Genomic DNA, 23325 nt, shown 5'->3' on the forward strand with positions numbered 1-23325 from the left:
AGGAGGCAGTGGCTGAGAATATGAAGCAGAAGCAGGAGGAGTCAGTGGCTGAGAATATGAAGCAGAAGCAGGAGGAGGCAGTGGCCGAGAATATGAAGCAGAAGCAGGAGGAGGCAGTGGCTGAGAATATGAAGCAGAAGCAGGAGGAGGCAGTGGCTGAGAATATAAAGCAGAAGCAGGAGGAGGCAGTGGCTGAGAATATGAAGCAGAAGCAGGAGGAGGCAGTGGCTGAGAATATGAAGCAGAAGCAGGAGGAGGCAGTGGCTGAGAATATGAAGCAGAAGCAGGAGGAGGCAGTGGCTGAGAATGTGAAGCAGAAGCAGGAGGAGGCAGTGGCTGAGAATATGAAGCAGAAGCAGGAGGAGGAAGTGGCTGTGGATATGAAGCAGAAGCAGGAGGAGGCAGTGGCTGAGAATATGAAGCAGAAGGAGGCAGTGGCCGTGGATATGAAGCAGAAGCAGGAGGAGGCAGTGGCTGAGAATATGAAGCAGAAGCAGATGAAGCAGGAGGAGGCAGTGGCTGAGAATATGAAGCAGAAGCAGGAGGAGGCAGAGGCTGAGAATATGAAGCAGTAGCAGGAGGAGGCAGTGGCTGAGAATATGAAGCAGAAGCAGGAGGAGGCAGTGGCCGAGAATATGAAGCAGAAGCAGGAGGTGGCAGTGGCTGAGAATATGAAGCAGAAGCAGGAGGAGGCAGTGGCCGAGAATATGAAGCAGAAGCAGGAGGAGGCAGTGGCTGAGAATATGAAGCAGAAGCAGGAGGAGGCAGTGGCTGAGAATATGAAGCAGAAGCAGGAGGAGGCAGAGGCTGAGAATATGAAGCAGAAGCAGGAGGAGGCAGTGGCCGTGGATATGAAGCAGATGCAGGAGGAGGCAGTGGCTGAGAATATGAAGCAGAAGCAGGAGGAGGCAGTGGCTGAGAATATAAAGCAGAAGCAGGAAGAGGCAGTGGCTGAGAATATGAAGCAGAAGCAGGAGGAGGCAGTGGCCGAGAATATGAAGCAGAAGCAGGAGGAGGCAGTGGCTGAGAATATGAAGCAGAAGCAGGAGGAGGCAGTGGCTGAGAATATAAAGCAGAAGCAGGAGGAGGCAGTGGCTGAGAATATGAAGCAGAAGGAGGCAGTGGCCGTGGATATGAAGCAGAAGCAGGAGGAGGCAGTGGCCGTGGATATGAAGCAGAAGCAGGAGGAGGCAGTGGCTGAGAATATGAAGCAGAAGCAGGAGGAGGCAGTGGCTGAGAATATGAAGCAGAAGCAGGAGGAGGCAGTGGCCGAGAATATGAAGCAGAAGCAGGAGGAGGCAGTGGCTGAGAATATGAAGCAGAAGCAGGAGGAGGCAGTGGCTGAGAATATGAAGCAGAAGCAGGAGGAGGCAGTGGCTGAGAATATGAAGCAGAAGCAGGAGGAGGCAGTGGCTGAGAATATGAAGCAGAAGCAGGAGGAGGCAGTGGCTGTAGATATGAAGCAGAAGCAGGAGGAGGCAGTGGCTGAGAATATGAAGCAGAAGCAGGAGGAGGCAGTGGCCGTGGATATGAAGCAGAAGCAGGAGGAGGCAGTGGCTGAGAATATGAAGCAGAAGCAGGAGGAGGCAGTGGCTGAGAATATGAAGCAGAAGCAGGAGGAGGCAGAGGCTGAGAATATGAAGCAGTAGCAGGAGGAGGCAGTGGCTGAGAATATGAAGCAGAAGCAGGAGGAGGCAGTGGCCGAGAATATGAAGCAGAAGCAGGAGGAGGCAGTGGCTGAGAATATGAAGCAGAAGCAGGAGGAGGCAGTGGCCGAGAATATGAAGCAGAAGCAGGAGGAGGCAGTGGCTGAGAATATGAAGCAGAAGCAGGAGGAGGCAGTGGCTGAGAATATAAAGCAGAAGCAGGAGGAGGCAGTGGCTGAGAATATGAAGCAGAAGCAGGAGGAGGCAGTGGCTGAGAATATGAAGCAGAAGCAGGAGGAGGCAGTGGCTGTGGATATGAAGCAGAAGCAGGAGGAGGCAGTGGCTGAGAATATGAAGCAGAAGGAGGCAGTGGCCGTGGATATGAAGCAGAAGCAGGAGGAGGCAGTGGCTGAGAATATGAAGCAGAAGCAGGAGGAGGCAGTGGCTGAGAATATGAAGCAGAAGCAGGAGGAGGCAGAGGCTGAGAATATGAAGCAGTAGCAGGAGGAGGCAGTGGCTGAGAATATGAAGCAGAAGCAGGAGGAGGCAGTGGCCGAGAATATGAAGCAGAAGCAGGAGGTGGCAGTGGCTGAGAATATGAAGCAGAAGCAGGAGGAGGCAGTGGCTGAGAATATGAAGCAGAAGCAGGAGGAGGCAGAGGCTGAGAATATGAAGCAGAAGCAGGAGGAGGCAGTGGCCGTGGATATGAAGCAGAAGCAGGCGGCGGCAGTGGCCGTGGATATGAAGCAGAAGCAGGAGGAGGCAGTGGCTGAGAATATGAAGCAGAAGCAGGAGGAGGCAGTGGCTGAGAATATGAAGCAGAAGCAGGAGGAGGAGGAGGCAGTGGCCGTGGATATGAAGCAGAAGCAGGAGGAGGCAGTGGCCGTGGATATGAAGCAGAAGCAGGCGGCACGTACTGTTTCTCATCCGGCACCACAACATCTCCGTGAAGTCCAGGTCTCCGCGTTCTGAAACAAAAAAGTGGATGGAGCTGTCCACTGCTGCCGTGTCACTCTTTACTTTCTATAATGACATAAAGAATGTTTTCACCCGTGAGAACCGCAATTAGCATTAAAGGCCTACTTCTGGCTCCCAGAATGATAGTAAAAATAAACTAACAATTCCCGTATTGTGCAGTACACATATTAACCATTTCACCACTGAGGAGTTTTACCCCTTCAGCATCCGAGCAATTTTCACCTTTCAGCGCTCCTTCCATTCATTCGTCTATAACTTTATCATTACTCATCGCAATTAAATGAACTATATCTTGTTTTTTTTTGCCACTGATTAGGCTTTCTTTAGGTGGGACATTATGCCAAGAATTTGATTCTAAAGGTGTTTCAATTGGAAAATAGGAAAACATTGGGGAAAAAAATCATTATTTTTCAGTTTTTGGCCATTATAGTTTTTAAATAATGCATGCTACCGTTATTAAAACCCATGTAATTTGGGCGCATGCGCGGCGCGGACGAAGATGGCTGCTTAGGCTAAGTGCTCCGTGGCGTGGCCGTACTACAAAGCCCTCGTTCTACTGCATTAGCCGCGCAACAAGACTGGACATACCGGAATTTAGCTCGTGAAGCCCTGCAGATCCCGTATGAGACGATCCAAGAGGCTGACAGCCCCTGACAACCACAATCTGGACTCATACTTCCTGAGGCCGGCACAGCACACAGCCCAACCTAAGATGGCGTCTAAGGCTCAGAAGGGAGACTCCGCTGACTTCGTCACAAGGCAGGTACTGGAAACTTGCTTTGCGGACTTCCAAGGAAGAATCTCCTCGACTGTAAAAGATGCAGTTTTGGCTGCACTAGCTGACCTTCGGTCCGAGGTTGCCTCGGTGGCGGCCCGCACCTCGAGGGTAGAGCTGGACGTGGAGGACTTACAAAAACGCTGTACCCAGCTTGAAGAAGAGAATGGTAAGCCTTCAGACACAGTGGCAGATATGCAAAGAGCCCAGGAGGATCATGAAAATCGAGATCGCAGATCCAATTTAAGATTCAGGGGGGTCCCTGATTCGGTTAAACCTGCGGACATTAAGTTTTACTTAACCGAGCTATGCAGCACCATTTGCCCGGATGTGGCCCAGTCTATGTGGCGCTTTGATCGAGCGCATAGAGCGATAGGCCCTAGGCCTGAGGGAGCTCCTTTATTGCGGGACATTGTGGCTCGTTTTCACTATTTTGAGGCAAAAGACGCCATATCCACAGCAATAAGAAACATGTCATACTATACTTTCAAAGATCATGATATACAGATCTTTAGTGACATTTCCCCAATCACGCTGGCAAAACGCCGCAAACTGAAACTGGTTACCACCTTATTAAGAGATAAGGGGATTCAATATCGCTGGGGGTACCCATTCAAACTAATAGCTATAAAGGAGGGCAAATACCACGCTATATCAAACCCGGATGACGCATCAGATCTCCTAAAGGGACTTGGTCTCAGCATGCCGAAGGTCACAAAATCTGTCCAAAACAAACCAAAAGGAAATGTGTCCCCGACTCTTCCTACTGAGGATTCTCATGATCACTTGTCCACCTGATTGACAGTAACATCTCCGAGGCTTACTTTGTTCCCATTCATTAATAACCATGCGGAGAACTCCCTACTTCAGAATTTTAGCTAAGGCCTAGCCAGGATAAGCCTGACCGGCCGGACTCTAACGTTGTCCTCATGCTACCTTCCATATGGCGCGAAGTGGGTCGCGTCCAAGCAGGGGATACAAGCACCCTTGCATACTTAATTATTAAGGTTACTACTAAAAGGTCATTTGCATTCTGCTTGTTATTGCTAACTATATTTTTTTCCACAGGCTCTATGGCAATATGCAAATGTAACAGTCTATGCTTGTCATTTAAGGGGGTCTCCTACCCCCAGGGTATCTACTTCTCTTTTTCTTTTCTGTCCTTTACTTTTTCTTTCTGTCCTATTCTTTCTGTCAGCTATGGGGCTTACCAAATAGATTATGCTTATGTCCGATTAGACCTCCCCTGGGATCCAGGCATTCAAGATGAAATACCTTCACATAAATTACAATGGTGAAATTGTTAACATTAAACACTAAAGGATTAAATTCGGTACGCAAACGGTACCTAGCTCTAAAAGACCTAGAGAGATCTAATGCAGATTTTGTATTTTTACAGGAAACTAGGTTTTCATCACAGAAGCCTGGATATTTAAAAAGCAAAAAATACCCTGTTTCATATCTAGCTAGTGCTAATGTTAAAAAAAACAGGTGTAGCCCTTTTAATACATCACAAATGCCCGTTCATAGTCTCTAAGGTGCACAGTGATCCCAGGGGATGTTATCTTATTGTTCAAGGTACATTACATGGAATCCATTTGGTTTTAGCCTCCATCTACGCCCCTAATGACCACCAACTGCAATTTATTGAAAAAACACTCGTAAAAATTGAGAAATTGGGATGTCCTAATATAATTCTGGGAGGGGATTTTAATTTAATAATTTCACCTACAAGAGACAGGAAATCTGAACTCCAGCCACTCTCATTTCCTACTATCTGTAAGACCTCACGCCAATTTAGACTACTACTCAAACAATTTGGATATCTGGATGCCTGGAGAGTTCTGCATGCAACTGAATTAGATTTCACCTTCTTCTCACACACCTCATCCACATACTCGAGACTTGACAATTTTTTCATATCCCCACACTTGCTTTCATCATTAACCGCATCTACAATAGGCCCAATAATGTGGTCTGACCACGCCCCAGTAGAGTTGCTTCTTAACCTAGCACGTAGTCCCCATACACCTTCAGTTTGGAGAATGAATGACAGCATCTTAACTGATGAAGAAACAGTACTTGGTATTGAGGAAAGCCTTAAATTTTATTTTGAAATCAATGAGGGATCCGTTCCTCAATTTTCTACAGTATGGGAGGCCCATAAATCCTGTATCAGAGGGAAACTGATAGGTATCGCTAGTGCCAAAAAGAAGGAACACCAAAGTAAAATCACTAGTTTACTTGATAACATTCTAGAATTAGAAGAAAGCCATAAAAAGCACCCAAATAGAACAATCTATACCCAATTAGAATCTAAACGTAAAGAACTATCTGATCTGCAATTTGCTAGAGTAGAAAAAGCACTTCTGTTCACTAAACAGCTATTTTATGAAAAAGGCAATAGGGCACATACTATACTCGCTAAAAAAAACTGAGAGATATAAAATCCAGAAACGCAGTTTTCGCATTAAAAGATAAAAGAGGCTCCACCCACTATGACCTGCGAATAATATCCACTTTATTTAAAGATTACTTAAAATCTATTTACAACATAATGGACTCAACCCGACAGCAGAAACCTATAATAAATGATATATCTAAGTATTTAGGCTCCTGCAGGCTATCCAGTATCACACCAGCTCAACTAGAAACCCTTAATAGGGACATAGAGAGCGAGGAGGTTTTTGAGGTCCTTAAAAATTTAAAACCGCACAAGGCTCCAGGGCCAGATGGCTTTTCAGTGGCCTATTATAAAAAGTTCAAGTCTATCCTCACTCCTAAATTAACCACCCTTTTTAATGGCTTCATGGGAGCAGAATCTATACCTCCAACCATGACACAATCGCACATGGTCCTCATTCCTAAACCAGGCAGGGACCCACTGGAAATGTCCAATTACAGACCAATTTCACTCTTAAATGCCGACCTGAAAATCTTCACAAAAATTTTAGCAAACAGACTCTCTCCTATGATGCCATTTTTAGTTAATGCTGATCAAGTGGGATTCATAACAGGTAGATATGCAGGGGATAACATCCGTAGAGCAATAAACTTGGTAGACCATATTAACTTCCATAAATTATCGTCAGTTTTTTTGGGACTGGACGCAGAAAAAGCTTTCGATCGGCTTAATTGGGACTTTCTGTTCCAAACTTTGGATAAAATGGGAATAGAGGGCATTTTTCTAAATGCCATTCATAAACTGTATTCAAAGCCAAGCGTAGCTCTCAAGATACCTTACACTGACCCCAACGATTACTTTATAATTTCTAACGGGACTAGACAGGGTTGTCCCTTGTCCCCTCTGCTTTTTGCTTTATCTATAGAGCCGTTGGCCGCGAGGATAAGGGACAACCCTGATATCACCGGTATTAGAATAGGTAAATCTACCTTTAAAATATCGCTATATGCAGATGATGTCCTACTGTCCTTAACAAACCCTATCATTTCCCTCCCAGTGTTGCATGCAGAGCTCTCCAGATATGGAGCACTGTCCAACTATAAAATAAATGCTAGTAAATCCGAAATGCTACCTTTTCATCTCCCTGCACAAATAATGAACACTTTAAAGTCCAATTTCTCATATAAATGGCAAAACGCCAGTCTAAAGTATTTAGGTATTCAAATCACCACACACACTTCTAATCTCATCAGATGTAATGTCACTCCCATAATCAATAAGGTAATCACCGATCTACGTAAATGGGAAGACTATCATATCTCTTGGTTTGGCTGCATGGCTGCTTTTAAAATGAACTCCCTCCCCAAAATTATTATATGTCTTTTCAGCAATACCTTTTTGGATCTCTAAATCTTTTTTGCTCCCTCTGCAAAAATCACTCTTCAGATTCATTTGGCACAGCAGACCCCCCCGCATTGCAAGATCTATCCTTACTCTCCAAAAACATGCTGGGGGACTGTCGGTCCCAAATTTATACAACTACTATATTGCTGGACAGGTTAGGCAAATGGTTGCATGGTGGGAACGTGGCCCACATGCTAGGTGGGCTCAAATGGAATTTCATGTTCTTAAACCACATCATCCCAGTGCACTACTGTGGGGTATGTTGGGCAATAGATTTCCAGCGTATCAAATATATTCTTCAATATCATCTAATGTTCGCCTATGGTCTTCTCTAGGGAAACGAGTGTCATTGTTTTCTAAAAATTCTAGCTATATTCCTGTATTTGGTAACCCTAACTTTCCCCCTGGTTTAAATACAGCAGAGAACTCGATATGGAAGCTTAAACACATTCAATGTATTAGAGATCTACTGGATCCTTTCACTGGAAAGTTATACTCATTTAACATACTAAAAGAGAGACTGAACTTATCAGATGCTTATTTCCTACAGTATCTTCAAATCCGCCACTTTATAAGTACAATATCCTCTACTCTGGAATTCCCAAAAAAAACAGATTTAGAGTCCATCTGGGAGGGAGGCCCCAAGCAAAAAGGCTTAATTTCTATGCTGTATACGTGGCTTAACGACCCTAAGATATTCTACCCTGAGATTCAACATAAATACATGCAATATTGGGATCAAGCTTTCCACACCACAACCACACCAGACATCTGGTCGAAGATATGGCAGAATGCAGCTAAATCATCCATCTGTGTCCAAACCAAGGAGAACATCTACAAAATTATGATGTTGTGGTATAAAACCCCGGTACGTCTCAACAAATGGCTCCCCTCAATCTCTTCGGCATGCTGGAGGAACTGTGGAGATATTGGTTCTTTACACCATATTATGTGGGACTGCCCTAAAATCCAATCTTTTTGGTCGGAGGTTATATCATTCATAAAAAGACATGCTGACATAGAGGTTCCTCTTGATCCATGGATCTGCCTGCTTGCTAAACCCATACCTAAACTCAAAAGCTCTTCATCCAGGTTAACAAATCATTTTCTATCAGCAGCTCGCTGTTTGATCTCTAGGCATTGGAAGGATGTTCAATCTCCTACAATAGCAGAACTCCAGGTCCGATTAAAATATGTTTATAATTTGGAATATCTGACGGCTAAACTCCAGGATAAGATGTCCACTTTCTCCAGGGTTTGGGGTAATATATCTTTCTAAATACAAGTCATACGTTATCATGTAATAATTGGTTCTTTGCCCTATGGCTGACTTTCCCTTTCTTAGTTCTCTTTTAGTCTCTTTTCTTACTTTTTCTCTTTCTATTTCTTTTTATCTACGGGGTTAGGAGGGGAGTGCCTTAACTGTCACCCTCTCCTTTCATTGGGGGGATATTATGCTTATTAAGGTTCTATTGAGAAAAGTTTGGTTTTATAATTATACATGCAGGCACAATAAGAGTCATTGAGAAAATTGTTGGTTTTTAATCACATTATACATAATGGGTATCTTCTCAGAAAAGCCTGTACGGTTATGTGATAATTATACGTATATAATGTTTGTTTTATGTATATTGACTGAACCTATTCTAATAAAACTTTAAATATAAAAAAAAAAAACCCATGTAATTTATTTGCCAATTTGTCCTGGTTATTACACCATTAAAATATTGGCGCCAAACATTGTGATAGGGACATAATTTATTTTGGAAATAAAGGTGCATTTTTTTTCAGTTTTGCGTCCATCCCTAATTATAAGCCCATAGTTAATTAAGTGTTATACCCTCTTGACATAAATATTTAAAGAGACTCTGAAGTCTCAGAAAATTCAGGTTTTTATTGCAAAAACCTGTTCAACATGATTGCCCTAACTAAAACACTGCATCCCCGCCGCTGAAATCTAACTAAATCCCCCCAAACTCCCCGGGCACATCGCATGCAGCGCTTCCGTAAGAGGCAGAGCTTTCAGCTGCAGCTCTGCCTCTCCACACGTCTATCAGTACGTATCTCCGCCTCCGCCCGCCTCAGTCTTCCTTCACTGAGAGGGGCGGGGAGAGGCGGAGATATGCGCTGAGAGGCAGAGCCAAAGCGTGTAGAGGGAGAGCTGCAGCTAAAAGCGCTGCCTCTCACGGAAGCGCTGCATGCGATGTGCCCGGGGAGTTTGGGGGGGGGGGGGGGGGTTTAGTTAGATTTCAGCGGCGGGGATGCAGTGTTTTAGTTAGGGCAATCATGTTGAAAATGTTTTTGCAATAAAAACCTGCATTTTCTGAGACTTCAGAGTCTCTTTAAAGAGTTCAGTCCCTAAGGTAACTATTTATGTATTTTTTTATTGTAATTTTTTTTTTTTTTTTTTTACAAAAAAAAAAAAGGTAAAAATTGGGGCGTGTGGGAGGTAAGGAGTTAATTTAAAATGTTAAAATATGTATTTGTATATAAAAAAAAATGCTTTAGACTGTAGTTTTACTATGTGGCCACAGTATTTTTTTGTGAAGGATCCTGTAAGCGTAGTAAGTACACTTACAGGAAGTGCAGTGAGGATGGGAAACATTTTTTCCCACAATGATCGCGCAGCTTCTCCTGGAAGCAGACGATCATTGCTGGGGGCTTAGGTCAACGAACGGGAACTGTTCTTCCCGTTCATTGATCTCCGGGCGAGCGGGCAGCAGCATGCACAACCACAGAAGTGCAGACAGCGGCGGGGGTGCGTATATCTACGCCCCAGGCGGGGAAATTAAGTTAAAAGGGGGGGGTAGATATACTGTACCCGGGTGGCGAGGTGGTTAAACTGGCCTAGTTCAAATTCCTGATAACTGCAACTTTACTAGACAGAAAGTGGTCCAGGCTCCTCCCTCTTGGCAGAAAATTGTCCAAGCTCCCAATAACAGGAAGCTGTCCAGAATCCTCCGCTATGGACAAAAAGATGTCCAGGCTCCTCCCCTACGGACAGAAAGGGGTCCAGGCTCTTCCCCCTATCAAACACATGAGGTAGTCAGGGAATAGGAAAAAGCCCCTCTATTCCTGTCAGTACAGCTCACCTATCTCTTCCATCTGTTTTTAAGAGGTGAACTCTGTCGCCAGCGCTGCAGCTACAGCATAGTCTCATAATGATAAGACTCTGCTTTAGCTGCAGTAAGGGGTCGGAGGTGAGCAGGACGCTCTGTATTTTGGAGTAGGAGCTGCTCCCTAGCTGGGAATACCCACTCCTTACAGCTGCAGGTTTTTTGTGATCATCTCCTGGATCATATGACTGACTTTCCCAAAGGGAATATCTTTGGAATAGTTGCCTCAAGTATGAAAGCTGTGTGAGCCCATTTGCCTTTACTCACAATAACGAATGTGGAAGGGTGAGGTAGAGCTTTAAACTCGGAAGAGTGAGCGTCCTCACTGCTGCAGCTCAGGGTGTGGACTGAACAAGTCTCTGCTACTGACTCATTGTCTTCATGGTTATTTTTTGTTTTAATGTGAGAAGATATGTATACATTACTCCTGATAAAGATCTGACGCCAGTATCCACTTCTCTGAAAACTGTAAATAGAGAACCTGTCCTAGCAGGATGTCCAGCAGGCCTAGTCACAGGGATGGGGGGGGGGGGGGGGGGGGGGGGGGGGGTATACTCTCCTGTTCCCACTAAGTCCTGCCATTGTCCACAGGCTGCTCTACACAAGTATACTGTCATGTGGTCAGGCCTAGTCATATGGATGTGGGTATACTCTACTGTTCAGGGTTGGTGGGTTTGCGGACACTGGTGGAAGCAGCTGTACTGGGATCACAGATAGGGAAGCTCTGGCAGAAGGTCGGAGGTGAGAATCTTCAGTGTTAGTGGGTTTGTGGACACTGGTGGGAGCAGCTGTGCTGGGATCACAGATAGGGAGCTCTGGCAGAAGGTCAGAGGTGAGAATCTTCAGTGTTAGTGGGTTTGTGGACACTGGTGGAAGCAGCTGTGCTGGTATCACAGATAGGGAGGTTCTGGCAGAAGGTCAGAGGTGTGAATCTTCAGTGTTAGTGGGTTTGTGGACACTGGTGGGAGCAGCTGTACTGGGATCACAGATAGGGAGCTCTGGCAGAAGGTCAGAGGTGAGAATCTTCAGTGTTAGTGGGTTTGCGGACACTTGTGGAAGCAGCTGTGCTGGGATCACAGATAGGGAGGCTCTGGCAGAAGGTCGGAGGTGAGAATCTTCAGTGTTAGTGGGTTTGCGGACACTGGTGGGAGCAGCTGAGCTGGGATCACAGATAGGGAAGCTCTGGCAGAAGGTCAGAGGTGTCAATCTTCAGTGTTAGTGGGTTTGCGGACACTGGTGGGAGCAGCTGTGCTGGGATCACAGATAGGGAGGTTCTGGCAGAAGGTCAGAGGTGTCAATCTTCAGTGTTAGTGGGTTTGCGGACACTGGTGGAAGCAGCTGTGCTGGGATCACAGATAGGGAGGCTCTGGCAGAAGGTCGGAGGTGAGAATCTTCAGTGTTAGTGGGTTTGCGGACACTGGTGGAAGCAGCTGTGCAGGGATCACAGATAGGGAGGCTCTGGCGGAAGGTCAGAGGTGAGAATCTTCAGTGTTAGTGGGTTTGCGGACACTGGTGGGAGCAGCTGTGCTGGGATCACAGATAGGGAGGCTCTGGCAGAAGGTCAGAGGTGTGAATCTTCAGTGTTAGTGGGTTTAGGGACACTGGTGGAAGCAGCTGTGCTGGGATCACAGATAGGGAGGCTCTGGCAGAAGGTCACAAGTGAGAATCTTCAGTGTTAGTGGGTTTGCGGACACTGGTGGGAGCAGCTGTGCTGGGATCACAGATAGGGAGGCTCTGGCAGAAGGTCAGAGGTAAGAATCTTCAGTGTTAGTGGGTTTGCGGACACTTGTGGAAGCAGCTGTGCTGGGATCACATATAAGGAGCTCTAGCAGAAGGTCAGAGGTGTGAATCTTCAGTGTTAGTGGGTTTGTGGACACTGGTGGGAGCAGCTGTGCTGGGATCACAGATAGGGAGACTCTGGCAGAAGGTCACAGGTGAGAATCTTCAGTGTTAGTGGGTTTGTGGACACTGGTGGCAGCAGCTGTGCTGGGATCACAGATAGGGAGCTCTGGCAGAAGGTCACAGGTGAGAATCTTCAGTGTTAGTGGGTTTGTGGACACTGGTGGAAGCAGCTATGCTGGGATCACAGATAGGGAGCTCTGGCAGAAGGTCAGAGGTGAGAATCTTCAGTGTTAGTGGGTTTGCGGACACTTGTGGAAGCAGCTGTGCTGGGATCACAGATAGGGAGGTTCTGGCAGAAGGTCAGAGGTGAGAATCTTCAGTGTTAGTGGGTTTGGGGACACTGGTGGAAGCAGCTGTGCTGGGATCACAGATAGGGAGGTTCTGGCAGAAGGCCAGAAGTGTGAATCTTCAGTGTTAGTGGGTTTGTGGACACTGGTGGAAGCAGCTGTGCTGGGATCACAGATAGGGTGGCTCTGGCAGAAGGTCAGAGGTGTGAATCTTCAGTGTTAGTGGGTTTGGGGACACTGGTGGAAGCAGCTGTGCTGGGATCACAGATAGGGAGGTTCTGGCAGAAGGCCAGAAGTGTGAATCTTCAGTGTTAGTGGGTTTGTGGACACTGGTGGAAGCAGCTGTGCTGGGATCACAGATAGGGTGGCTCTGGCAGAAGGTCAGAGGTGTGAATCTTCAGTGTTAGTGGGTTTGTGGACACTTGTGGAAGCAGCTGTGCTGGGATCACAGATAGGGAGCTCTTGCAGAAGGTCAGAGGTGAGAATCTTCAGTGTTAGTGGGTTTGTGGACACTTGTGGAAGCAGCTGTGCTGGGATCACAGATAGGGAGGTTCTGGCAGAAGGTCACAGGTGAGAATCTTCAGTGTTAGTGGGTTTGTGGACACTGGTGGAAGCAGCTGTGCCGGGATCACAGATAGGGAGGTTCTGGCAGAAGGTCACAGGTGAGAATCTTCAGTGTTAGTGGGTTTGCGGACACTGGTGAAAGCAGCTGTGCTGGGATCACAGATAGGGAGGTTCTGGCAGAAGGTCACAGGTGAGAATCTTCAGTGTTAGTGGGTTTGCGGACACTGGTGGAAGCAGCTGTGCTGGGATCACAGATAGGGAGCTCTGGCAGAAGGTCAGAGGTGTGAATCTTCAGTGTTAGTGGGTTTGCGGACACTTGTGGAAGCAGCTGTGCCGGGATCACAGATAGGGAGGTTCTGGCAGAAGGTCACAGGTGAGAATCTTCAGTGTTAGTGGGTTTGCGGACACTTGTGGAAGCAGCTGTGCTGGGATCACAGATAGGGAGGCTCTGGCAGAAGGTCAGAATCTTCAGTGTTAGTGGGTTTGTGGACACTGGTGGAAGCAGCTGTGCTGGGATCACAGATAGGGAGGCTCTGGCAGAAGGTCAGAGGTGTGAATCTTCAGTGTTAGTGTATTTGCGGACACTGGTGGAAGCAGCTGTGCTGGGATCACAGATAGGGAGGCTCTGGCAGAAGGTCAGAGGTGTGAATCTTCAGTGTTAGTGGGTTTAGGGACACTGGTGGAAGCAGCTGTGCTGGGATCACAGATAGGGAGGCTCTGGCAGAAGGTCAGAGGTGTGAATCTTCAGTGTTAGTGGGTTTGCGGACACTTGTGGAAGCAGCTGTGCTGGGATCACATATAGGGAGCTCTAGCAGAAGGTCAGAGGTGTGAATCTTCAGTGTTAGTGGGTTTGTGGACACTGGTGGGAGCAGCTGTGCTGGGATCACAGATAGGGAGACTCTGGCAGAAGGTCACAGGTGAGAATCTTCAGTGTTAGTGGGTTTGTGGACACTGGTGGCAGCAGCTGTGCTGGGATCACAGATAGGGAGCTCTGGCAGAAGGTCACAGGTGAGAATCTTCAGTGTTAGTGGGTTTGCGGACACTGGTGGAAGCAGCTGTGCTGGGATCACAGATAGGGAGGTTCTGGCAGAAGGTCACAGGTGAGAATCTTCAGTGTTAGTGGGTTTGTGGACACTGGTGGAAGCAGCTATGCTGGGATCACAGATAGGGAGCTCTGGCAGAAGGTCAGAGGTGAGAATCTTCAGTGTTAGTGGGTTTGCGGACACTTGTGGAAGCAGCTGTGCTGGGATCACAGATAGGGAGCTCTGGCAGAAGGTCAGAGGTGAGAATCTTCAGTGTTAGTGGGTTTGCGGACACTTGTGGAAGCAGCTGTGCTGGGATCACAGATAGGGAGGCTCTGGCAGAAGGTCAGAGGTAAGAATCTTCAGTGTTAGTGGGTTTGGGGACACTGGTGGAAGCAGCTGTGCTGGGATCACAGATAGGGAGGTTCTGGCAGAAGGTCAGAAGTGTGAATCTTCAGTGTTAGTGGGTTTGTGGACACTGGTGGAAGCAGCTGTGCTGGGATCACAGATAGGGTGGCTCTGGCAGAAGGTCAGAGGTGTGAATCTTCAGTGTTAGTGGGTTTGTGGACACTTGTGGAAGCAGCTGTGCTGGGATCACAGATAGGGAGCTCTTGCAGAAGGTCAGAGGTGAGAATCTTCAGTGTTAGTGGGTTTGTGGACACTTGTGGAAGCAGCTGTGCTGGGATCACAGATAGGGAGGTTCTGGCAGAAGGTCACAGGTGAGAATCTTCAGTGTTAGTGGGTTTGTGGACACTGGTGGAAGCAGCTGTGCCGGGATCACAGATAGGGAGGTTCTGGCAGAAGGTCACAGGTGAGAATCTTCAGTGTTAGTGGGTTTGCGGACACTGGTGGAAGCAGCTGTGCTGGGATCACAGATAGGGAGGTTCTGGCAGAAGGTCACAGGTGAGAATCTTCAGTGTTAGTGGGTTTGCGGACACTGGTGGAAGCAGCTGTGCTGGGATCACAGATAGGGAGCTCTGGCAGAAGGTCAGAGGTGTGAATCTTCAGTGTTAGTGGGTTTGCGGACACTTGTGGAAGCAGCTGTGCCGGGATCACAGATAGGGAGGTTCTGGCAGAAGGTCACAGGTGAGAATCTTCAGTGTTAGTGGGTTTGCGGACACTTGTGGAAGCAGCTGTGCTGGGATCACAGATAGGGAGGCTCTGGCAGAAGGTCAGAATCTTCAGTGTTAGTGGGATTGCGGACACTTGTGGAAGCAGCTGTGCCGGGATCACAGATAGGGAGGTTCTGGCAGAAGGTCACAGGTGAGAATCTTCAGTGTTAGTGGGTTTGCGGACACTTGTGGAAGCAGCTGTGCTGGGATCACAGATAGGGAGGTTCTGGCAGAAGGTCACAGGTGAGAATCTTCAGTGTTAGTGGGTTTGTGGACACTGGTGGAAGCAGCTGTACTGGGATCACAGTTAGGGAGGCTCTGGCAGAAGGTCAGAGGTGTGAATCTTCAGTGTTAGTGTATTTGCGGACACTGGTGGAAGCAGCTGTGCTGGGATCACAGATAGGGAGGCTCTGGCAGAAGGTCGGAGGTGAGAATCTACAGTGTTAGTGGGTTTGCGGACACTGGAGGGAGCAGCTGTGCTGGGATCACAGATAGGGAGGTTCTGGCAGAAGGTCAGAGGTGAGAATCTTCAGTGTTAGTGGGTTTGCGGACACTGGTGGGAGCAGCTGTGCTGGGATCACAGATAGGGAGGCTCTGGCAGAAGGTCGGAGGTGAGAATCTTCAGTGTTAGTGAGTTTGCGGACACTGGTGGGAGCAGCTGTGCTGGGATCACAGATAGGGAGGCTCTGGCAGAAGGTCAGAGGTGTGAATCTTCAGTGTTAGTGGGTTTGTGGACACTTGTGGAAGCAGCTGTGCTGGGATCACAGATAGGGAGGTTATGGCAGAAGGTCACAGGTGAGAATCTTCAGTGTTAGTGGGTTTGCGGACACTGGTGGAAGCAGCTGTGCTGGGATCACAGATAGGGAGCTCTGGCAGAAGGTCAGAGGTGTGAATCTTCAGTGTTAGTGGGTTTGCGGACACTTGTGGAAGCAGCTGTGCCGGGATCACAGATAGGGAGGTTCTGGCAGAAGGTCACAGGTGAGAATCTTCAGTGTTAGTGGGTTTGCGGACACTTGTGGAAGCAGCTGTGCTGGGATCACAGATAGGGAGGTTCTGGCAGAAGGTCAGAGGTGAGAATCTTCAGTGTTAGTGGGTCTGTGGACACTGGTGGGAGCAGCTGTGCTGGGATCACAGATAGGGTGGCTCTGGCAGAAGGTCAGAGGTGTGAATCTTCAGTGTTAGTGGGTTTGTGGACACTTGTGGAAGCAGCTGTGCTGGGATCACAGATAGGGAGCTCTTGCAGAAGGTCAGAGGTGAGAATCTTCAGTGTTAGTGGGTTTGTGGACACTGGTGGAAGCAGCTGTGCCGGGATCACAGATAGGGAGGTTCTGGCAGAAGGTCACAGGTGAGAATCTTCAGTGTTAGTGGGTTTGCGGACACTGGTGGAAGCAGCTGTGCTGGGATCACAGATAGGGAGGTTCTGGCAGAAGGTCACAGGTGAGAATCTTCAGTGTTAGTGGGTTTGCGGACACTGGTGGAAGCAGCTGTGCTGGGATCACAGATAGGGAGCTCTGGCAGAAGGTCAGAGGTGTGAATCTTCAGTGTTAGTGGGTTTGCGGACACTTGTGGAAGCAGCTGTGCCGGGATCACAGATAGGGAGGTTCTGGCAGAAGGTCAGAAGTGTGAATCTTCAGTGTTAGTGGGTTTGTGGACACTGGTGGAAGCAGCTGTGCTGGGATCACAGATAGGGTGGCTCTGGCAGAAGGTCAGAGGTGTGAATCTTCAGTGTTAGTGGGTTTGTGGACACTTGTGGAAGCAGCTGTGCTGGGATCACAGATAGGGAGCTCTTGCAGAAGGTCAGAGGTGAGAATCTTCAGTGTTAGTGGGTTTGTGGACACTTGTGGAAGCAGCTGTGCTGGGATCACAGATAGGGAGGTTCTGGCAGAAGGTCACAGGTGAGAATCTTCAGTGTTAGTGGGTTTGTGGACACTGGTGGAAGCAGCTGTGCCGGGATCACAGATAGGGATGTTCTGGCAGAAGGTCACAGGTGAGAATCTTCAGTGTTAGTGGGTTTGCGGACACTGGTGGAAGCAGCTGTGCTGGGATCACAGATAGGGAGGTTCTGGCAGAAGGTCACAGGTGAGAATCTTCAGTGTTAGTGGGTTTGCGGACACTGGTGGAAGCAGCTGTGCTGGGATCACAGATAGGGAGCTCTGGCAGAAGGTCAGAGGTGTGAATCTTCAGTGTTAGTGGGTTTGCGGACACTTGTGGAAGCAGCTGTGCCGGGATCACAGATAGGGAGGTTCTGGCAGAAGGTCACAGGTGAGAATCTTCAGTGTTAGTGGGTTTGCGGACACTTGTGGAAGCAGCTGTGCTGGGATCACAGATAGGGAGGCTCTGGCAGAAGGTCAGAATCTTCAGTGTTAGTGGGTTTGTGGACACTGGTGGAAGCAGCTGTACTGGGATCACAGATAGGGAGGCTCTGGCAGAAGGTCAGAGGTGTGAATCTTCAGTGTTAGTGTATTTGCGGACACTGGTGGAAGCAGCTGTGCTGGGATCACAGATAGGGAGGCTCTGGCAGAAGGTCGGAGGTGAGAATCTTCAGTGTTAGTGGGTTTGCGGACACTGGTGGAAGCAGCTGTGCTGGGATCACAGATAGGGAGGCTCTGGCGGAAGGTCAGAGGTGAGAATCTTCAGTGTTAGTGGGTTTGCGGACACTGGTGGGAGCAGCTGTGCTGGGATCACAGATAGGGAGGCTCTGGCAGAAGGTCAGAGGTGTGAATCTTCAGTGTTAGTGGGTTTAGGGACACTGGTGGAAGCAGCTGTGCTGGGATCACAGATAGGGAGGCTCTGGCAGAAGGTCACAAGTGAGAATCTTCAGTGTTAGTGGGTTTGCGGACACTGGTGGGAGCAGCTGTGCTGGGATCACAGATAGGGAGGCTCTGGCAGAAGGTCAGAGGTGTGAATCTTCAGTGTTAGTGGGTTTGCGGACACTTGTGGAAGCAGCTGTGCTGGGATCACATATAGGGAGCTCTAGCAGAAGGTCAGAGGTGTGAATCTTCAGTGTTAGTGGGTTTGTGGACACTGGTGGGAGCAGCTGTGCTGGGATCACAGATAGGGAGACTCTGGCAGAAGGTCACAGGTGAGAATCTTCAGTGTTAGTGGGTTTGCGGACACTGGTGGAAGCAGCTGTGCTGGGATCACAGATAGGGAGGTTCTGGCAGAAGGTCACAGGTGAGAATCTTCAGTGTTAGTGGGTTTGTGGACACTGGTGGAAGCAGCTATGCTGGGATCACAGATAGGGAGCTCTGGCAGAAGGTCAGAGGTGAGAATCTTCAGTGTTAGTGGGTTTGTGGACACTGGTGGAAGCAGCTGTGCTGGGATCACAGATAGGGTGGCTCTGGCAGAAGGTCAGAGATGTGAATCTTCAGTGTTAGTGGGTTTGTGGACACTTGTGGAAGCAGCTGTGCTGGGATCACAGATAGGGAGCTCTTGCAGAAGGTCAGAGGTGAGAATCTTCAGTGTTAGTGGGTTTGTGGACACTTGTGGAAGCAGCTGTGCTGGGATCACAGATAGGGAGGTTCTGGCAGAAGGTCACAGGTGAGAATCTTCAGTGTTAGTGGGTTTGTGGACACTGGTGGAAGCAGCTGTGCCGGGATCACAGATAGGGAGGTTCTGGCAGAAGGTCACAGGTGAGAATCTTCAGTGTTAGTGGGTTTGCGGACACTGGTGGAAGCAGCTGTGCTGGGATCACAGATAGGGAGGTTCTGGCAGAAGGTCACAGGTGAGAATCTTCAGTGTTAGTGGGTTTGCGGACACTGGTGGAAGCAGCTGTGCTGGGATCACAGATAGGGAGCTCTGGCAGAAGGTCAGAGGTGTGAATCTTCAGTGTTAGTGGGTTTGCGGACACTTGTGGAAGCAGCTGTGCTGGGATCACAGATAGGGAGGCTCTGGCAGAAGGTCAGAGGTGTGAATCTTCAGTGTTAGTGTATTTGCGGACACTGGTGGAAGCAGCTGTGCTGGGATCACAGATAGGGAGGCTCTGGCAGAAGGTCGGAGGTGAGAATCTTCAGTGTTAGTGGGTTTGCGGACACTGGTGGGAGCAGCTGTGCTGGGATCACAGATAGGGAGGTTCTGGCAGAAGGTCAGAGGTGAGAATCTTCAGTGTTAGTGGGTTTGCGGACACTGGTGGGAGCAGCTGTGCTGGGATCACAGATAGGGAGGCTCTGGCAGAAGGTCGGAGGTGAGAATCTTCAGTGTTAGTGGGTTTGCGGACACTGGTGGGAGCAGCTGTGCTGGGATCACAGATAGGGAGGCTCTGGCAGAAGGTCACAGGTGAGAATCTTCAGTGTTAGTGGGTTTGTGGACACTGGTGGAAGCAGCTGTGCCGGGATCACAGATAGGGAGGCTCTGGCAGAAGGTCACAGGTGAGAATCTTCAGTGTTAGTGGGTTTGCGGACACTGGTGAAAGCAGCTGTGCTGGGATCACAGATAGGGAGGTTCTGGCAGAAGGTCACAGGTGAGAATCTTCAGTGTTAGTGGGTTTGCGGACACTGGTGGAAGCAGCTGTGCTGGGATCACAGATAGGGAGCTCTGGCAGAAGGTCAGAGGTGTGAATCTTCAGTGTTAGTGGGTGTGCGGACACTTGTGGAAGCAGCTGTGCCGGGATCACAGATAGGGAGGTTCTGGCAGAAGGTCACAGGTGAGAATCTTCAGTGTTAGTGGGTTTGCGGACACTTGTGGAAGCAGCTGTGCTGGGATCACAGATAGGGAGGCTCTGGCAGAAGGTCAGAATCTTCAGTGTTAGTGGGTTTGTGGACACTGGTGGAAGCAGCTGTACTGGGATCACAGATAGGGAGGCTCTGGCAGAAGGTCAGAGGTGTGAATCTTCAGTGTTAGTGTATTTGCGGACACTGGTGGAAGCAGCTGTGCTGGGATCACAGATAGGGAGGCTCTGGCAGAAGGTCGGAGGTGAGAATCTTCAGTGTTAGTGGGTTTGCGGACACTGGTGGAAGCAGCTGTGCTGGGATCACAGATAGGGAGGCTCTGGCGGAAGGTCAGAGGTGAGAATCTTCAGTGTTAGTGGGTTTGCGGACACTGGTGGGAGCAGCTGTGCTGGGATCACAGATAGGGAGGCTCTGGCAGAAGGTCAGAGGTGTGAATCTTCAGTGTTAGTGGGTTTAGGGACACTGGTGGAAGCAGCTGTGCTGGGATCACAGATAGGGAGGCTCTGGCAGAAGGTCACAAGTGAGAATCTTCAGTGTTAGTGGGTTTGCGGACACTGGTGGGAGCAGCTGTGCTGGGATCACAGATAGGGAGGCTCTGGCAGAAGGTCAGAGGTGTGAATCTTCAGTGTTAGTGGGTTTGCGGACACTTGTGGAAGCAGCTGTGCTGGGATCACATATAGGGAGCTCTAGCAGAAGGTCAGAGGTGTGAATCTTCAGTGTTAGTGGGTTTGTGGACACTGGTGGGAGCAGCTGTGCTGGGATCACAGATAGGGAGCTCTGGCAGAAGGTCACAGGTGAGAATCTTCAGTGTTAGTGGGTTTGCGGACACTGGTGGAAGCAGCTGTGCTGGGATCACAGATAGGGAGGTTCTGGCAGAAGGTCACAGGTGAGAATCTTCAGTGTTAGTGGGTTTGTGGACACTGGTGGAAGCAGCTATGCTGGGATCACAGATAGGGAGCTCTGGCAGAAGGTCAGAGGTGAGAATCTTCAGTGTTAGTGGGTTTGCGGACACTTGTGGAAGCAGCTGTGCTGGGATCACAGATAGGGAGGCTCTGGCAGAAGGTCAGAGGTGAGAATCTTCAGTGTTAGTGGGTTTGGGGACACTGGTGGAAGCAGCTGTGCTGGGATCACAGATAGGGAGGTTCTGGCAGAAGGTCAGAAGTGTGAATCTTCAGTGTTAGTGGGTTTGTGGACACTGGTGGAAGCAGCTGTGCTGGGATCACAGATAGGGTGGCTCTGGCAGAAGGTCAGAGGTGTGAATCTTCAGTGTTAGTGGGTTTGTGGACACTTGTGGAAGCAGCTGTGCTGGGATCACAGATAGGGAGCTCTTGCAGAAGGTCAGAGGTGTGAATCTTCAGTGTTAGTGGGTTTGTGGACACTTGTGGAAGCAGCTGTGCTGGGATCACAGATAGGGAGGTTCTGGCAGAAGGTCACAGGTGAGAATCTTCAGTGTTAGTGGGTTTGCGGACACTGGTGGAAGCAGCTGTGCTGGGATCACAGATAGGGAGGTTCTGGCAGAAGGTCACAGGTGAGAATCTTCAGTGTTAGTGGGTTTGCGGACACTGGTGGAAGCAGCTGTGCTGGGATCACAGATAGGGAGCTCTGGCAGAAGGTCAGAGGTGTGAATCTTCAGTGTTAGTGGGTTTGCGGACACTTGTGGAAGCAGCTGTGCCGGGATCACAGATAGGGAGGTTCTGGCAGAAGGTCACAGGTGAGAATCTTCAGTGTTAGTGGGTTTGCGGACACTTGTGGAAGCAGCTGTGCTGGGATCACAGATAGGGAGGCTCTGGCAGAAGGTCAGAATCTTCAGTGTTAGTGGGTTTGCGGACACTTGTGGAAGCAGCTGTGCCGGGATCACAGATAGGGAGGTTCTGCCAGAACGTCACAGGTGAGAATCTTCAGTGTTAGTGGGTTTGTGGACACTGGTGGAAGCAGCTGTACTGGGATCACAGATAGGGAGGCTCTGGCAGAAGGTCAGAGGTGTGAATCTTCAGTGTTAGTGTATTTGCGGACACTGGTGGAAGCAGCTGTGCTGGGATCACAGATAGGGAGGCTCTGGCAGAAGGTCGGAGGTGAGAATCTTCAGTGTTAGTGGGTTTGCGGACACTGGTGGGAGCAGCTGTGCTGGGATCACAGATAGGGAGGTTCTGGCAGAAGGTCAGAGGTGAGAATCTTCAGTGTTAGTGGGTTTGCGGACACTGGTGGGAGCAGCTGTGCTGGGATCACAGATAGGGAGGCTCTGGCAGAAGGTCGGAGGTGAGAATCTTCAGTGTTAGTGGGTTTGCGGACACTGGTGGGAGCAGCTGTGCTGGGATCACAGATAGGGAGGCTCTGGCAGAAGGTCAGAGGTGTGAATCTTCAGTGTTAGTGGGTTTGTGGACACTTGTGGAAGCAGCTGTGCTGGGATCACAGATAGGGAGGTTCTGGCAGAAGGTCAGAGGTGAGAATCTTCAGTGTTAGTGGGTCTGTGGACACTGGTGGGAGCAGCTGTGCTGGGATCACAGATAGGGTGGCTCTGGCAGAAGGTCAGAGGTGTGAATCTTCAGTGTTAGTGGGTTTGTGGACACTTGTGGAAGCAGCTGTGCCGGGATCACAGATAGGGAGCTCTTGCAGAAGGTCACAGGTGAGAATCTTCAGTGTTAGTGGGTTTGCGGACACTGGTGGAAGCAGCTGTGCTGGGATCACAGATAGGGAGCTCTGGCAGAAGGTCAGAGGTGTGAATCTTCAGTGTTAGTGGGTTTGCGGACACTTGTGGAAGCAGCTGTGCCGGGATCACGCATAGGGAGGTTCTGGCAGAAGGTCAGAAGTGTGAATCTTCAGTGTTAGTGGGTTTGTGGACACTGGTGGAAGCAGCTGTGCTGGGATCACAGATAGGGAGGCTCTGGCAGAAGGTCAGAATCTTCAGTGTTAGTGGGTTTGCGGACACTTGTGGAAGCAGCTGTGCTGGGATCACAGATAGGGAGGCTCTGGCAGAAGGTCACAGGTGAGAATCTTCAGTGTTAGTGGGTTTGTGGACACTTGTGGAAGCAGCTGTGCCGGGATCACAGATAGGGAGCTCTTGCAGAAGGTCACAGGTGAGAATCTTCAGTGTTAGTGGGTTTGCGGACACTGGTGGGAGCAGCTGTGCTGGGATCACAGATAGGGAGGCTCTGGCAGAAGGTCACAGGTGAGAATCTTCAGTGTTAGTGGGTTTGTGGACACTTGTGGAAGCAGCTGTGCCGGGATCACAGATAGGGAGCTCTTGCAGAAGGTCACAGGTGAGAATCTTCAGTGTTAGTGGGTTTGCGGACACTGGTGGAAGCAGCTGTGCTGGGATCACAGATAGGGAGGTTCTGGCAGAAGGTCACAGGTGAGAATCTTCAGTGTTAGTGGGTTTGCGGACACTGGTGGAAGCAGCTGTGCTGGGATCACAGATAGGGAGCTCTGGCAGAAGGTCAGAGGTGTGAAT

The 23325-nt window shown here is 49.2% G+C and overlaps 1 protein-coding gene across 1 annotated transcript in view; it reads right to left on the reverse strand.

Annotated features, from left to right (window-relative positions):
* ZWILCH (zwilch kinetochore protein) overlaps positions 1-23325 on the reverse strand; it is a 132525-nt gene that overhangs the window by 46807 nt on the left and 62393 nt on the right. The window contains exon 11 of the mRNA XM_068249159.1: positions 2564-2669. Coding sequence (XP_068105260.1) covers positions 2564-2669 — 106 coding nt within the window. The remainder of the gene's footprint in view (positions 1-2563; positions 2670-23325) is intronic.

This window comes from Hyperolius riggenbachi, chromosome 8 (genome assembly GCF_040937935.1).
Source record: "Hyperolius riggenbachi isolate aHypRig1 chromosome 8, aHypRig1.pri, whole genome shotgun sequence".
Taxonomy (NCBI): Eukaryota; Metazoa; Chordata; class Amphibia; order Anura; family Hyperoliidae; genus Hyperolius; species Hyperolius riggenbachi.